Source organism: Heterocephalus glaber, unplaced genomic scaffold (genome assembly GCF_053883595.1).
Source record: "Heterocephalus glaber isolate CG9 unplaced genomic scaffold, H.glaber_assembly_v1.0 deba00001593, whole genome shotgun sequence".
In the NCBI taxonomy this organism is placed as follows: Eukaryota; Metazoa; Chordata; class Mammalia; order Rodentia; family Bathyergidae; genus Heterocephalus; species Heterocephalus glaber.
The window spans coordinates 11,416,433-11,434,426 of record NW_028258368.1 but is presented as its reverse complement, the minus strand read 5'-3'; the positions used below and the strand labels follow the sequence as shown (position 1 = coordinate 11,434,426).

Below are 17,994 nucleotides of genomic sequence, written 5' to 3'. Positions count from 1 at the left end.
ATGCTTTTTGAGAAACACATTAAAACCACATATGTTTAACCCAGATCTGTGTCTATCTGTTGTTTGAAGCCTAAAATAATTCTTTTTCCAGCTAAACCATATTTCCACATTTGCCTCTCTCAAGACCACACAGGTCTAAGCCCACCATTGGCCTATGGGGTGGGGCCTTTAGCCGAATCTTCTGTTTGTTACTTGGATGTAACCTGGTACATTCTAAACTACAGCTACCACTCTATTTCTAAGACAAGTTAGACTGTTCGGCCAACACTCTTATCCCACAAATATATATTTCTATCAGCTTTCACTTCATCCTGTCTGTAACATCCTGAAATCCAAAACTGATTTTTGGCTTGCAAAATTCCCTATTATTTCTTTAATTCCACCATTCCCTCATTTGTCCTGACTCATTACTTCCTTGTGAAGTTCTTTTCACGGTGGTGAAAGAGACAATATTCACTGCAATCAAACTGCTTGCTTCATGAAAGTCTCTTGACATTACACGAAATGTTTTTCTTATCCTGTAAAGACTAATTTCCTCTTCTTAAATCTTGCCCCTAAAATTATTTTAACCAAGGAAGAATGCTTCACAGGAAATGTAACTCCATACTCGCATTCTGGTTTCCTTTCTCCATATAGGGATCTTCACGTGTGGAGGCACCATCAATGAACATTGGAAAAGGAAGGAAAAGCAAAACTGCATCCAGTTGCATAAACCCACATTCATTTTTTTGTTGTTGTTGCTTGAGAAAAGGAAAAAAATGAAAGTGCCAAAAGTTTTGTTTTCTTGGGAGGAAAAAATTAAGCAGACGGGACTTTCCAACTTGAGCCCTACACAAATGATTCGTTTCGAACAATGGATAGCCAAGAAAAGTTAGGATAAAAACTGAAATGCAATTTGAAGTCAACCTAATTTTCAGACAGGAGAATATTGGTTTTCTAGGGCTGTTATTACTACACAGTCATACTGGATTAAAAACTCACCATGGACTTCATTTTAGCATCAACACTTTAAAGGTCTTAATCTCCATGTAATCCCCTGCAGAAGTTCTGAGTGTTAGGACTTCAACATATGAACTTTGAAGAAATGCAATTTAGCTGATACTTTCCTTTCTGAAAATCCTATCCTTATTTCTAACATTGTTTACATGATAGGATGAATTTTTTATAACAGAAAATATTATCTAAAGAAATTAACAAGTAAAAATAAGGACTGTCAATCTGATCTGATATCCAAACCTTCTAAGACTACAGTGTTCTTAAAGCTCGAATTTAGTTCAACCACAGGAAAAACAATCATGATTAATAGGACAATTCCTGAGTATGAATTAATGCAACGCATGTAATGTTTTACCACATATATTTAGAAAGCACCAACTTGAATTTTACAATTTACATCATGTTACTGTTACCATCCAGAAAACAGCATATTTCTTTTAAGATGATGTTTTCAAAAATCACCTTCTCATTTAAGAGAAGAAAATAATTCCAATTTTCTTTAATAAAATTATTAAGTCTGCATTTCAACCCAAAAGAGTCTTCAAAGCCTGCTCAAAGACGTATGCTATACAAGACTTTCAGTGCATCAGTTTCTTATACACTGACTGAAGATCTCTCTCTACCATTAGCATAGTCTTTAAAGGCAGAAACCACATCGTATTCATCTTCTTATCCCCAAGCTCTGGTAATTCCAGTCAATTCTTTTCAGCAGTAGTGATATTCTCTAAAATCCACACAAACACTGAATTAGAAAATACAAAACCACTGCCTACAGCAGAAACACAGGGTTAGGACACTGCAAACCTCTAGAGACAATATTTTTGTCAACCAGTTATTAGGTGTCTTAGTTTTCTTATTGCTGAGACAAAATACTCAACACCCTAAGTTACAGGGGGAGAGGTTTAGCTCATAGTTTGTAGAGGTTTCAGTCCATACTTGGCTGGCTCCATGGCAGACAGGCATCCCAGCAGAGAAACAGTTCACACTATTTCTCTGCACATGTATGTTTCCATAAATGACAGTAAAATAATGCCAAATATTGATTCTAAGTTTACAAACAAAGTTAAGTGAGTGGACAAATTTGCAAAAACAAAATCTACAGATGAAGATCCACTACACTTTCAACTGATGTCTCAGAACTGAATGAAACCATAATCATACTGAGGTACTTCATTACTTCCAGTGCTTTGATTATTTTGATCACAGCTAAGATACACTCACGTTATACTGAATCCACCAGGCAGAAAATAGTGTTTATCATAACTACAGCTGTTTGTTAGCAGACAAGCAACTTGAGGCTATGGGAAATAAGTCTGCTGTCTTCTGCCTTGCCTACTCTTGTGGCTTATGTTTAGGAAACTCTACAAACTGTGAGCTAAATAAACCTTTCTTCCTTTAACTTAGGGTGTCAGGTATTTTGTCTCAGCAAGGAGAAAAGTAACTAAGACATCTACCCAGCAAAAGTTACTTTCATTGTTTTTTACTAGCTCTTTACTGATAAATATGAAAACACTGGAAGAGTACCTGCCATAAAATTCTGTTGGAAAACCTAGGAACTCAAGTCCTGTTGCTTGTCTGGAGTAACAAATTATATACCCTTAAATCATAGATACTCATATGACAAAAACATTCTTATGATTAAGAGACTCAATATTATTTCTACAGATAATGCTAGCTGAATGAAATTAAGATCAGAAAGGCTAATATAAGAGCGTAAGTTCTCTTTACATCTTGTTCTTGGAAAGACTGCTCTCTACTTCATGACTTCAGCCACTTCAACAGAATGTGATATGATTTGGAAGCATTACATTTTATTTCTTCCCATTCATACGTGTTTAGGTACCAGTTGATTGGCCTATGCTGTTTTTCCATAAAACAATCATGCTATGCTGTTTTAAGCTGTGCTGTAAATACCTCCAAGTTCCTCTCCATCTGCTCCCAATACAGCTGAGCCACTTCAGGTCATTTATCTCACAGCCAACTTGCTGCACTGCTGTCAAACATCTCACCTCTCCACCCTAAAAAGCGGTTAATTCTTTCTTAACAATTAGTGAACCGAATTCTCCTTAGAGCCCAAGAAATGCTATGCGTAGGAATAAAAGCATCTACATTTGGCACACTTCTAAAATGAATTTACTGCACAGAAGCAGCAGCAAAGCACAGAAGAATTATGTTCATTTAGTTATACATCCGGGGAAGATTCAATATAAACACAGTGCGTCTGCTTTCTTGAAAGTTTCATGTACGTCACTCATTATCTCTAAAACTCCAATACCTTTCTCTAATAATTAATCACTTACTGAGAGTAGATTAACAATGGCTGAAGAAAAGCAGCACTATTTTTCTTGTCACTCGAGCATCATGCAACTTACAGTATAAAATTTTAATTATTAAGGAAAGACCACCAGGGTTCTCTACCACCTACTGAATTACCAGAACAAGTTACTTAACATGTCTGTGACTAATTTACTTATCTGGAAAATGAGGATGATAATATCTCTACTTCATAGGATTATTTTAAGAATTCAATAAGTAACATATAAATGCAGATTGCTTCAAATAGTTTCCAACAAGAGCCAGTTATTACTAGCATGTAAGAATAAATTTTTTTTTTACTTCATCAACAAAAGATACAATACTATGTTGTTATAAAAGCAGCCTCATAAAATACCTTAACTCAAAGATGGCACTTTAAGGATTCAGTGGCATTTTGAAGTTCCCAAAAGACCTTTATTTTTGCTTCCTTGATAACAAAAATAAAAATATTAAACACTCTCAGCTTTTTCATTCACAAACTACACATTCACCATTCTTGCTAGTTCTAATTGTGTGCATATGTGTTTGCTACTATAATCTACAATTCTCACTATTAATTTTATTCAATGAATATGTAGTTTGAAATTTAAACTTTAGATGATAATAAAAACCCTGCTAAGTTTCACTAACCTGGGCTGACATTATAATTACTAATAATCTTTACATATGTGGCAGTTGTTTAAATTTTCAGATCTTTAACTTTGATATATGCACTTTGTGCTCCCCTTTTTAACAAGGCAGCCACAAAATTACAGGTTTTTGGTAATCTATATTTTTAGGATTTCATAATGAGCCATTAAAATAGTTAAGCAGACATTTTACAAGACTATACACTCCTTAGACCTCATCACTATATTGACAACTTGACTACAGAGCATGTTCTAATGTATTGATTTTGTTTTTTGGGGTTTTTTATTAACCAGTAGAGTGAATATGTTTGGCTTATGTACCAGCAGATTACCACCAGTTTTAGAACAGTTCAGTCTCAGGAATCTAATACTTCTCTGACTTTCAGTATAAATGCCAGTAAGTATGTTGAAGTACACAGCTTATCAGATGTTAAGTGCTACTGAAAATCCTAGTATGTAAACAGATTTTCCCTCTCCTAACAGATTTATTAAGATAGGGGTAAATGCATAGAGTACAAGTTTCTTTGTATGAGACCTGCTAAAGTACCCCTTTCATCAAATCTGCCAATTTTATATTCTCACCAAAATATAACAAATGTGAAGCCTTATAAGTAAAAACAAACAAATCATGAAATATTGTGTATAATGAATTAAACACATTTTTGCTAACAAACATTATTTCTGCCAAGTAATTCACAAATAATACTAAACCATTTCAACAGGAATCTGGCCTACAGTCAAGAAAAGCAATAGTTTTTTATGGGGGGGGCGGTAATCTCAATGGAGCTGTTTTTTCAGACAAAGAGTCTTTTCCCCTGCTTTGGCACAAAATGTAGGAAAAAAGCCAACGTGCTACTTATCAGCCCTTTGACATCAGGGGAGGACTGTGTGCGTCAGTAGGCCCAGTAGGGACCCCTGGTTTATGGCAATGAACCATGTGCTTCTTATCTTATCAGTTGATAGTGTCTGGCACTTCAACTAGGACTGCATGAAACCTAATGGAAGGAAGGTGTGTGTGATTAAGAGGGTGTAGGTTAAAGTATGAAGTAAGCAGGTTTGAGCAACTTATTAAAACAAACTACCCAACGTATTATATTAGTTAGAATGAAAGTCTTTGCCCTCAAACGCACTCTTACGAGAAAGAGGGGTTTTATTTATTTGTTTGTTTTTAATAGGTGATTGGGCTATAGATAACAACCACTTCTCTTAATAATTTCTCTTATAAATAATGCTGTGTAAATAGGGAAGGGTGGAGGGGGTGAAGGGCTAGGAATGGGGAAAAAATAAGAACCAAGATGCATCATGTAAAGGTACAAGTTCCCAATGAGAAATGTAAATGTATTGTATACCTAAAATGTACCAATAAAAGAATTTAAAAATATATATAATATAAAAAAAAATAATGCTGTGGTTAAACTTCCAAAACAGTGATTCCATTATTTCCATTTAGAAGAGTTAAAGCAAAACCAATTTGTTAGAAAAGTACATGTAAAGCATATTAGCTCCACTAAAAAAGGTGTTTGAGGGTTAGGAATAGGATTAAAACTGCTTCCAAACCCTGGGCAATATTCATGCTCCTAAACACAAAGAAAGGGACAGAGTCACATTAGGTAAGACAGGGCTCAGTCACACTTCCCAAACCAAGACTGAGGACATCAAAGAAAAGTTCTTCAAGAGGAAAACAGTCATAAAACTACTTCACCCCTAAAGTCATTTTTATAAACCTATCCTCACTTTTTTAAATATTTTAAAACAAATTTTAAATATTTACAGAAATCTCACACTTGTTAAATGAAAATTAACATTTTCGGGGCGGGGATTTAGCTCAGTGGTTTTGCCACCTGCTGCACAAGTGCAAGGACCTGAGTTCAATCCCTGGTACCAAAAGAAAATTAACATTTTCAACATTTGTATTTTAAATAACAAAAACACGATTTTTATTTACAAATCTTGACTCAAGCTGTACAGTACCTTAAATAACTCTATTAAAATGACACCATTTATACCATAATTTACAACTATCTCAAAGTACTATACTTCGCAAACTACATTATCCTCCTTACACACCTAATAAAACTACACATTTCTGATATTATTCTGATGTTACATTAAACCTAATGTATATTATTCTTTCAAGTTTACCTGTTAAGTTAGAATAAACAATTAATTTGCATCTAGCTAATCTTCTATATAAGCTGGAGGCCAGCTCTCACAAACCATGAGTACATAGAAAAATTGCTCTCACCCACCTATGACAACCCCCCCCCCCCATGACAACCCACCCAGCCCTTACATGTCAGTTTTCATTATTACTGACCCTGGTCTTTGCCTTTAACTGTACATTTCAATCTTTCTCCATCTTGTCTCTCTGTCTTTTGAATTAACTTTACCTTCCTATTACATTTAAAAACGTTTGTGTAGTGTTATGGTGGCACTTTAGGGAGTTCCGCCTCGCTCTCCTTTTTCAAATCCAACACAAGGTAAAATCCAACCAATTAATTCTTATCACTAGCAGTTCTAACTCATTAGAGAGAAATGCAGTCCTGCAATTCCTTTATTCCCCTTACATGACTTTCCATCTTGGCCCACAGCAGCTGACTCAAGACTGTTCCATGAGTCCTGACCATGCAGACACATCATTACCCTTGACACATGACTTGACCTTTTTTTCCTGGGAACATTGTTCATTTCCCCCTAACATTTCTCTGAACCTCTACCCCCTTTCTCTCTTCTCTTCTAAGTCAGCTGTCTCTCCCTCTTGGTTCCATTCCTTCTCTGCCTTGCTCACTTAGTTATTCCCCTACCTCACCCATACCTCATATCTTTACAACTCTCTTTCCCACCTATTAACATAGATTTCTAATATGGTCACTTTTCTACCAATCCAGAATTATCCATCCCCACAACATGATTTCTTTCAAACCCACGAATCAATCACATCTTCCATTTTTCTTTCTTTACCACCAAAGACAAAGGAACAGTTCAGTGTTTAATGCCCTTAACTGTAATTCATTCTGTAATCATTACTATGATTAAAGCCTCCACCACTGCACTGAAACCACTTGGTTTTTTTTATAACTCAAATGTCCCCAAATTCTTATTTATTTATTTATTTATTTATTTATTTATTTAGGTACCGGGGATCAAACTGGGGTCCTTGCGCTTGTGCAGCAGGCGGCGAAACCACTGAGCTAAATCCCCGGCCCCCCAAATTCTTAAATATCATTATCTCAGGTTTATGAGTGACTGTCTCAATTGTCTTCTTCAGGTCTCAGCAGTATCAGATATTGCTAACCAATCCCTTACTTTCTTGAAATTTCTCCTACATGACATAGTGAAAAGCAGGTCAATTAGGCAACAATCAATTTGTCTAAAGCAAATACAATCTTAAGCAGACCAACAGCACTATGAAAAATAAAATGAAAACCAAACAGAACTTCACAGAAATCACAAAAGCTGTTAAAACTATCCTGTCTACTATAACTCTCCCAATGATCATATAGGGGAGTTGCCTGGGGACTGGTGTCAAAAAAAAAAATCAATGCCTAACTAAAAGATGTTTTAGTAAACTGACAATTTTAATAAACTGGCAGATTAAAACTTAGAACTATAAAGTACTAGTTTGCTCCCTATATATCTGAGTATCCCTTCTAAATCTCTTTTGCTGGCTTAGTGTCCTCTACTCACCTGTTAAATGTTGAGATTTTCTCTCTTCTATCCTCATTCTACATTCTTTTCCTTCAAAGTCTTCTCTACCCCCATCTCTTCAATTGTAACATCTCTGTGGATGACTTCTACATCTATACCATTAGCTTCTAAACAAAAACAAAAACAAAAAAACCAAGTAACTATCAGATAACTCTCAGCATCACTACACTTTAACCTTCTTGAATCTTTACTCTCTCCTGTGTCCCCAGTGAAATCTTCCTCCTAGTTACCTATGCTACCTATCCCAACTATCCTCCAACCAACCCTTTCCCTTTCCATTCCTAAATCCAAATAACTGCTGACTTTTTGTCCATATTACCTCTACAGTATTTCTGCATACTTAGCCTTTCTTATGTTCACTGTTATTACCTTTGCCCAGAACAGTGCTAGCCATCATTTTCCCCCTCAGAAAAGGTCACTATTTCCTGTAGTTTAAAATAAATCCTGATTAGCTAAATCAATCATGGTGATACTTCCCATTCTCCTGCAAGACATTTGTTTACACCTAACCGGAAAAGCCACTCTTCTCCAATGCAAATATCAAGCCTATAGACAGAGTACCTGTATTGCCACCAGCAGATCAAAGCAAATTAGCAAAGTGGGAAGGATAAACTAGCACTCCTCCAGGATGTGAGTCACTGAATTAATCAATCCTGATTTCTGAATTAATCATCCCTAGATCAAGGCTTATTTGATGACATAAAATGTTTCTTACTGTTTAAGGAATCTGAAGCTGAGTCTCTCCTACTGGCAGCCAAAAGGTATATAGCCCTTTTGTACCAGTGCACACCCTTCTCCCTCAATTATCCTTTAAAACTTCAGGATCAGGGATGCCTTCAGGAGGAGTAGGGTGCTCCACCCATGTTCTATGGTGAAGTGATTCAGGAAAGTCTTCAGGGGCCCCAGCATATGAGGAAGCTGGTACTACACTGCCACTGAGGAGGATAGGAAGGATACCTTGAATGTGGGGCTTAGGTCAAAAGCCTACAGAATAAGAACATCTGAAAAACTCTCCCAACCTGCAATAGCTCCTTGCTCCTGGTCAGCCTTGCTACATCTTTTCTGGCCTCTCCTCACCTGGCTGAAGACATGCAGCCTACAAAACCTGGATTGTACAGAACCTGCTTTTGCCAATGTGCTGATTCCCTTCAGGTAAGCCAGGATCTGCAGCTCAATGTTAGCAGTAAGGCCCTGCCCATTTAATTCCAACAAACTTACAAAGTATGATTAAAATGTTTGATGCATGTTTACTTTTTTTAAATTATTACAGTAAAAAACATAATGCTATTAATCTCCCTCTGAATACTACTCTACAATTCGAACACATTTTCTCATCATTCTTGTCACTTTCTGAAGCACTCCTGGAATCCTCTCTCATGGGTGTCTTTATGAAATGTGATTAAAAATGTATTGTGATACCAGGGATGGTGGTACACGCCTGTAATCCCAGCACTGAGGAGGCTGAGGTAGGCTGAATGCTGAGAGTTTGAGGCTAGCCTGGGCTACATAGTGAGTTCGAGACTAGCCTGGACTTACAGGAGACCGTGTCTCAAAAACAAACAGAAAACAACAAAAAATAGAGATGCTGCTCCCTTGGGCCATCCCACAGGGCAGACTCGTAAGATAATTACAGTGTGTCCACATCCACCTTATTCACAGGATCTGACTCTATGTGACTTCTGGCTCTTCCCCAAAGTCAAAATGATTATGAAACATAAATGTTTTGATTTAATTCAGAACAATGAGGCAGTCACAACAAAAGACACAAAAGAGAACTTCCACACCTGCTTCAGGAAGTGAAAGGAATCATGGTATTAAGTATATTTGAAGTGAGGGAGAGTATTTTGAGATGGGCTCACGGCAATGTGTCTTTTACTGCAATCTTTTTTTAAAAAGAAATATTCACCATGTTTTTCAATCACAGCTGACACTGTGGGCTTGTAAGTTCTCAACAGCTCCTGGCTAAGGGAAACCAGCTTCCCTTTTAGTTCAGCATAACTGAACTGAAGTTCAACAGAAGCTCTTCTCCCCCACCACCGACTGTTAAAATTGTTTAAATAAATTTTTAAAGGGAGACTCTTTCCTTACTTCTCCCCTCTCTCTGCAAGAATCCAGAGGTACTTTTGACTTTTATAGATTCCCTTTTGTAAATGCTACAACTCAATGAAACAGAAGGAGAAAAGTGCTTCTTAACCAAAAGGAGAATAATCTGTTTCAGATTTTTAAAGCATTTAATAAACTATTCACTATTTCAGAACAAAGCGAAAAACTTCTGGGATGTAAAAGGACCTCCATGATCTGGCCCAAAGCAACCTTCATCTCCTCCACTTTTTCACTCTTCCCTCTCTTATTGCCCTTAGTAATTTCACAAAAAAATACATTTGCTTCAACTTTTTACATGCAAATGTGTTATTTTTTGCAACCAAACTATTTTTTCTTCTACTTTTATTCTTATGTGCATAATATAATGTCATTATCTCCAATGATTTCCACCCATTTCTGATAATGGTCCAACTGCCTCTAAGTCATCCATGTATGTACTGGGCCATATAATAGTAAAATAGTACTAGCTCCTGCCTTTGAGCTTGGAGAAGTGTCACAGACAGACAAGAAACAGCTATGAAATAATGGAGAGGTATAATAATTGTGTACCAGGTCTACAAGAAAAGGAAGAAAAGCACCAAACAGGTGAGATATTCAGGCCAGAGAAGCCTCTCACAGACAAATACCCACACAAATGCACTGTAATGCATTAGCAGACATGATGGGAAGGGCATCCCAAACAGAAAAAAACAGTACATACTCTCCTGAGAAAGCATGAAAGATCAAGCTTTTATGAAGTTCAGAAATTAGAGGAGATAAAGGACATGTGGAAGATAAAGCTCTCTCAGTAAGCAGAGGGCAGTTTAGGGATACTGCATGCCAGGCTAAAGACTTTAGACTTTTATCTGCCAGCAAGTGGAACACAATGAGAATTTAAATTCAAACAGCATAACACAGGTTAAGCTTTCAGAATCATCTTTACTCCTATATAAAGAATTGCTGGAAGCCAGTAATGTCCATTAAGCACCTGCATCAATGCAGTTGAGATACGACAAATAAAAGAATGATAATTAAGTAGCAGACTAACAAGACTGGGTGGGAAGTTAGATGCATGGGATTAAGACCTCAGATTCATCCTTAACTTCTCTCTTTGTCTCATACATCACATCCAGACCATCAAGCAACTGTTACTTTGAACTTCAAAAACAATCCAGAATCTGACATTTCACCCTTTCAGCAATCAACACTGTTATTCAAGCTATCATCATTTTTCATCCAGATATTTAAATAGCCTTCTAATTAGTTAACCTGAATTTATGCACATTCTGGTCTCAGTATAGCACCTTGTCATCTGACCGTTGCCCAGTTGGTTGCTTCTGCCTGGAATAATGAATGCTCTTTTTTCAGGTACTTACATGGACAAATTCTTCACCTCTTCAATTCATCATTTAAAATGTCACTCCAATGAGGGTAACTCAGTTTTTAATATTGCTGTCTACCACCTTCCACTGACTCAACTCTTGAGCCATCTCACTGTGTTGTACTTGACCATTTTTTCGTATGGTCTTCTCTAAGTGTTTTCTTGCTTGCTTGCTTTCTTGCTTTCTTTCTGTCTCTCTTACTAGAATGTATGAACCACAAGAATAACAATCTTTTGTTTTGTTCACTGCTGTAGCACAAATCCATAATGGCTAGTTTTTTTCGTGTGTGTGTGTGTGTGTGTGTGTGTGTGTGCGTGCTGGGAACTAAACCTAGGCCCTTGTGCATGCTAGGCCCACACTCTACCACTGACTTGCACCTTCAATGCCCTAATTAATATTTAAATCAATGAGTGGTTGAGTGAATGAACTCAATACTGGAAGCCAAGAAAGTGGTATAAAGAGGTATGGTTTCTGGAAATGGTGCCTGAGCTTCATGAGTCTTAATGAGAAGAAATTGTGCAAGCAAGTAAGTTATTTTGGAATTTCCAGGCAGAATCACAATATGAGAAGACACAAATACAAAAAGGCATGGGAAATGCATGGAATTACAAATAGTTTGATATTGCTGGAGCTTAAAATAAAAAGGAGAAATGAAGTTAGTGCTTGTCAACTAGCCAAGGGGTCAGATTATAAAATGCCTTATATTCCAAGACCAAGTATATTGTGAGTTTTTGAAACATCTGACTTTACTGAAAACAACTGTTAAGAGAAAATCTCCATATAGGATGGTAGAGATGCATCTGAGAAACAGCTAAGACATAGCCAGCAGGGCTCAGTAGGTGACTGAATGAGGTAAGGTAGCAGTGAATGAGAATAAAGATGAGTCCCAGCTTTCAAGTTTACATAGCTATGTGTATGATATAATTCCTAATGACAAAGACAACTGTCAGCTCAATTTTGAACATGTTAAATTATGTAACTAGCCCATCAAGTTACCCAAATAAGTGCAAAAGTAAATGCTTAATTCCTTTTCATTCAGGAATGGATCCATCATGATGACAGGGAGAAAAATTTGAGTTAAGAAAACCTATCAACTGCTTCAGTTCTAACCTTTCACACTAGAACTCATAAAAATAAAAATATTCAGGTAATTTAAATCTTTCCAATTGAAAAGAACAACTGCACCATTTAATACTAATTGAAACATCACTATGATATAGGGACCATCACCACACTTGGAGGGACAGTACTGTGGACCGAAAGTCCGTGGGCTTGAATAATTAATATACTGAAGTCCTAATTTCAGTGTGATGGTATTTAGAATGTGAAATCTTGGGTGAGGTAATCAAGTCATGATGGGATTAGTACCCTTGTAAGAGTTCTGAGAGAGAATTTCTTTCTCAACTATGTGAGGTAAGAAAGCAGCTACCTGAAAACCAGCTAGAGGTCCCTAAGCAGAGAATGAATTAGCATGTACCATAATTGTGGATTTCTCAGCTTCCAGAACTGTGAGAAGTGTGTTATTTAAATCAATCAGTCTGTAGTATTTGTTATAGCATCTCAAACAAAGACAGATAGGAATAAATGTATTGCTTAAAACTTACAAACTAAATAAACAACAAATCTTCATCATGTACTTCTCAGGCGTTTAGATTTGTGAATCTTGGTTTGATTATTCTGATGAACAAAAGCACTAAATCCTACTTGGATTGGGAATTAATTTACTCTGTTCAATAGAAAGAATTTAAATGACCCTAAACAGATCTCATATTTAAGAAAAACATTGGACTAAAAAGCTAAGGTCATGGGTTCTGACTATGGTTATTTCAGTTACCTGCCATATAAGCTTAGGAAATCATTACATGTGATATAGTGATTTTTCTTATCTATTCATTCAACTGTAACTTATGTACATATTCTCTATTTCTGTAAACCAGCAATATGCTAGATACTAGAAATACAAAGGTGACAGAAATATGGTCCCTGCCATTTTATTCATGCAAGTAAACAATAAGAACAAATGAAGAGAGATAATATTAACTATGCCTAAACGACCCATACTTCCTACGGTTTTTGTGAAACTTAAATTGTGAAAATATTTTCAAAATTATAAAAATCTAATCAGAAGTAAATTACTAATATTTTAAAGCAGATATTTATCATAAAAACAGATTTCTGTCGGTGAGCTGTCTGAATAATCACCACAGAGGTTAAGGGATCCAGAAATACAGTACTGTACAACAAAAAGTCAGTGAGTGAACTGCACCAAAAGTGTTAATTTATAGCTAATTGGGGTTACAAAATATAAAGACTGAAAAACTAACTACAGTATAGGCAGAAGCTTATAGTTTAAATCATTACAAACATTTCTATGTCAGTTTAATAAGTTAATTAAAGGCCTATATGTCAATTAAGTACATTTTTTAAGGTAGAGTAAAAGCACAATTTAAAAGAGCAATGAAATTTAAATGAAATATTGCTGAGAAAGAACACTGACTATAAAACTGGACTCAATTCAAAGGACAAAAAAATCACTATATATATATATATATATATATATATATATAGTGACCAAAACAACTAAAATTTATTCTTCAGGAAATTTTATTAGCTTGAATATGGATGATCCTCTCTATGAACTTTATCTCTTTAATTGTCTGTTAAACTATCCTCCAATTTTCATACATTTGAAAATTAAAACAATATAAAATGTATATTAAGAAGTCTCACTCACCAGATTTCTTCCTTGCCCAAACATACAACAAAGTTTTCATGTGTGTCTTACCAGTGTTTCTTCATGTGGCAAATGACTCAGTGGACTTTAATAAACACAAAATAAATTCAACAAATACGTCCACCAAAAACTCACTCTCCAAAGCTGCTTGATTTATGCAAAGCATTTCTGAGCCAACTACTTATATAAGTTCGGAGTGCTTACTGGGTATCAGGAACAATTCTAATCACTTTACTTTTACTAAATCATTTAGTTTTCAAACTAACCCTATGATAAATTGTTATCCCTATTTTACAGAAGAGGGGGGAAGTAAGATTAAGAAGTTAGATAACTTGTCAAAATTTACACAGCAAATGAGTACCAGAGCTATGTTCCAATCAAATGAGTGTGCCTTCAGATTCTATATTCTTTAACATTTATTCTCTACTCTCTCTTAATCTTACTGCTTCTCAATAATTTATAAATAAGTCAGATAATATAGTAGGCAAAAAAAAAATGGGACTCCCAAAAGATATCACATCTAATCCTAGGAACCTGGGAATGTCACCTTATCTGGTAAAAGATGAGATTAAAGTTAAAAGCTCTTAAGCAAAGGAACTTATCCTGTATTATCCAAGTGGGCCTAGATGTGATCATTGTCAACTGTATTTTACACAGCATTCCTCCTGATCAAAGAACTCAATTCACTATAAATGAGATGAGACAGTAGAACCATGATCCTAAAAATTCACTCACCAAATCATATCCCCCTCATCGTGAAGCATCATCTTGATAGAACAGGAAAATAGGATTTGAAGACTTGGTAGCATTGAAGTGGGAAACTTTGCAGGGTTGGGGCAGTTTCCTCAGGGAGGTTATAAATGGCCTAAAATGGCATCCAGTATTTGTGCCGTTTCTTCCCTATCCAAGACTCATGGATTCAAGAATGAAGGGTGGAGATAATGGCATCACTCATTACTATTTCCTAGTGACTCCACTACCAAACATTTACTTTCTGCTCCCACAACCTTATGCTGTGCTGTTCCCACTCCAGAGATCCCAGTTGGAAAGGAAAGATTTTTTTTCCACCAGAAGACACAATGACTCTACTGAACTGGAAGTTAGGACCACCACTCAGATACTCTGAACTCCTTTTGCCTCTGAACCAATGCACAAATACAGGAGATATGTATGGCTGGAATGACTAATCCTGATTGCCAAGAGGAAGCCAGGTGGTTACTGGTAAGAAGTCCAGCTCCAAGCCCAGATCCTTTGTGTGATCTTTCAGCTGCAATCACAGCCCATTACAAAGCTTTGCTTGGCCAGTATCATGGGAACATGCTGCCACCCACATACCAGACTCGGGTGCACTGCAATTTTGGCTTCCTCACCCTCTGGGCCAACCATGTTTATTCACCTATCTTCATTCCTGGTCCAACTGCTTCCATTCAGTGGCCTTCTCATCAGCTGAGGTACTTTCTTCACTTTGACTCCATACTTTTTCACTCCTTGTCCTTCTTGTAGCCAAAAGGCCCGGAAAGACCCAGGAGGCTTTTGCTTGGAATTCCTCATTAGTGAAGGAAGTCCCCCATCTGAGCCAATCCAGATCCACAGGAGTCTCACACAGGCCTGTTCTACACAGGAAAATGGAACAATGAGGAGCCAGCAATACTGTGCATCCCTTGCTTGCATGGTCCCAGGAAGTGAATAAAAGTTTGTTATTTTTGTTTTGGTCCTTGCCCTAATCTATCACCTAGACACCTGCTCACTTGCCAGCTACACAAAGGAAGAGGTGTCTGGAGTGCAGGAGATCCCTCTTTCGGTATCCCTTTGGACTCTCATACTCTGTGATTAAAGTCAGTGGGAGACACTAACTCAGGAAGGCCTGTCAATGGGTGGGCCCTGCAGAAATGAAGATTTGGGTCACTCAAACCAAGGCAAAGGACTATGACCAGCTGTGCTGCCTGAGGGAAAAGAGCAAATGGAATGAGTAGTACAAGAAAATAGTTATAAATACCATTTATGAGAAGGTGGCCAGTTACAGAAATGAAGGCTCTAAATTGTTATGAATACTTCCTATTTTGTTACAATTGTGTGTATAAACTTCTAAGAGAATACCTTTCTTTTCTTTTCTTTTCCTATCCCCTACTGTTCATACAGAAGATGTATTAATAGTAGTCACACATCACAGTATTTAGGTTACAGGATACTAAGGAAAAGAAACATCAAGAACTATTGCATTCTCCTCTGGAGAACGAATTAGCATATTTTGGGTTGAATGCGGGAAGCTGCATCATGTATGTAGAAGTATGGCTTTGTTGTCTATTTGGAGAGTAAATAAAGTTTAAGATGTGTATGGGTGCCAAGTTGACAAAGAGTGAGCTGTGATGGTCAGTTTTACATGTAAACTTGAGTAGTGTCAGTTGTCATACTGTAATGTTATAGCATACATAAGGAATCTAACTGCTGATAAATTCTGAAAGCTATCAGGATGTTATTCTTAATGCTTTAACTGACTTTTCATAAGAATGTTGGCTGGCTTCAAAAGCTGAAATACCAATTCACTTCCTGGATTTAAAATCCTGACAGAAAGCCAATGTCTGCAATGTGGTAGCTAACGTTGCTCTACAGCAGTCTTTCTTATGTATGTTTTATGTTAACTTGAAGAATACATGCTGAGCTAATCACTCAAGATAATCAATCTCAGGGACTGCTATGGTTTGGATCTGGAGTGTCCCCCAAAGGTCCATATGTTAAAGGCTTCGTCCTCAGCTTAGTGCCTTTGGGAAGTGATAGAACCTTACTTGGTGAAAAGTTTTAAGCTATGGGAGGGGGTGTGCCTTCAAAGGGGGTTGTCGGACCCCAGTCTCTTCTTCTCTTTCAATTTCTGGTCATGAGCTAATTGGGCCTTCTCCACCACACACTCCCTTCATACTGCACTATCTCATTACAAGTCCAAAAGCAACATGGCCAATCCACCATGCAATGAAGTTTGTAAAACTGTGAGCCATAATCAAGATCCCCTCTTTTTAAGTTGACTATGTCAGCTAATTAATTTTTTTACAGTAACAGCTAATACAAGGACTTGATCTTTAAAAAATCTATATGGTGTTTATCTGAAAAATTAGCATACAAGCAAAATTTCATACAGCAACACCTTTAAAATCAGTACCTAGCACCTTGTGTTTTCCCATTAAAGGGAATTAGAACACAAAAAGGGTATCACAGGTTTATCCTTTGAGCAGAGAAGTATTTCATTGTGTATATATTCCACATTTTCCTCATCCATTCATCGGCTGATGGACATATTGGTAGGAAATGGATTCACCTTGAGACCATTGTGTTAAGTGAAATAAATCAGACACAAAAGCTTAAATATTACATGGTTCTCTTATATGAGAAACCCAAAATATAAATAAAGAGCAAAATAAAAGATAATAGGAAATAGGGAGTATCTCTTTTGCAAAAGGAAAGAGAACCAAGTGATGGAGGGAGGGAGAGAAGGGAAGGGGATGAAGGCAGAATTCAGATGTGTCATAGTCATGTATCAAATCCTGACAAGGAAAGTCATCATTATGTACTGAAAACATGTACTAAAAAACTAGAAATTAAAAAAGGTATCACAGAGGTAGATCAATCCTAAAACAGTAGGCCCAAGGATGGGAAAGGAGAGAGGAAAAGAAACCTACAGAATCTGATCAAATCTACAAATCTAATCATCTGGAGGGTATGGAGTTTTGTTTTGTTCTCACCACAGCACCTGTACATGGCTCAGAGTAGTCAGGCATCTGGGAAATGAGTGGGTACAAGAAGTCAGTGCATACAAGAGGTGTGGGAAGAAGGAGATACACAAACTCTCTGAAGATTTATGGGAGAAAGAAATTAGAATGATTCAAGGAGAAAACTATATACCAAAACCCAGCTCTCAAATTTAGGAATTTTATTTTTCATCCTTAGTAGAATTTAAGGAAAACAAAATGAATAATTTCCATGGTTTTTCAGGTCTCAGTTACTTTTTGCTATAAACTTTTAGCACTACCTGAGTACATACAAGAAATTCTTCTTTGTGGTTTTGTTTTATTAACACTAGCAAGACTGACAGAAAATTTAATTACTGCACATTTCATCAAGTAAAAATTGGAAGAAACTTAACACTTAGATCCCACCC

At 36.7% G+C, this 17,994-nt stretch overlaps 1 protein-coding gene across 6 annotated transcripts in view; it reads right to left on the bottom strand.

The window, feature by feature from the left end:
- LOC101711466 (cAMP and cAMP-inhibited cGMP 3',5'-cyclic phosphodiesterase 10A) overlaps positions 1 to 17,994 on the bottom strand; it is a 339,917-nt gene that overhangs the window by 241,082 nt on the left and 80,841 nt on the right. Inside the window, exons 1-2 of one of the 6 annotated variants that reach the window (XM_087193589.1) lie at positions 15,244 to 16,404; positions 7,629 to 7,756 (exon numbers count right to left, since the gene is read on the bottom strand). The exons of 4 other annotated variants lie outside the window; for them this stretch is intronic. In XM_087193589.1, the coding sequence (XP_087049715.1) occupies positions 7,629 to 7,665 (37 nt within the window). In that variant the 5' untranslated portion in view covers positions 7,666 to 7,756; positions 15,244 to 16,404. Of the gene's footprint in view, positions 1 to 7,628; positions 7,757 to 15,243; positions 16,405 to 17,994 lie in introns of those variants that run through there. One more of the 6 variants, XM_013076717.3, reaches the window with a different exon arrangement.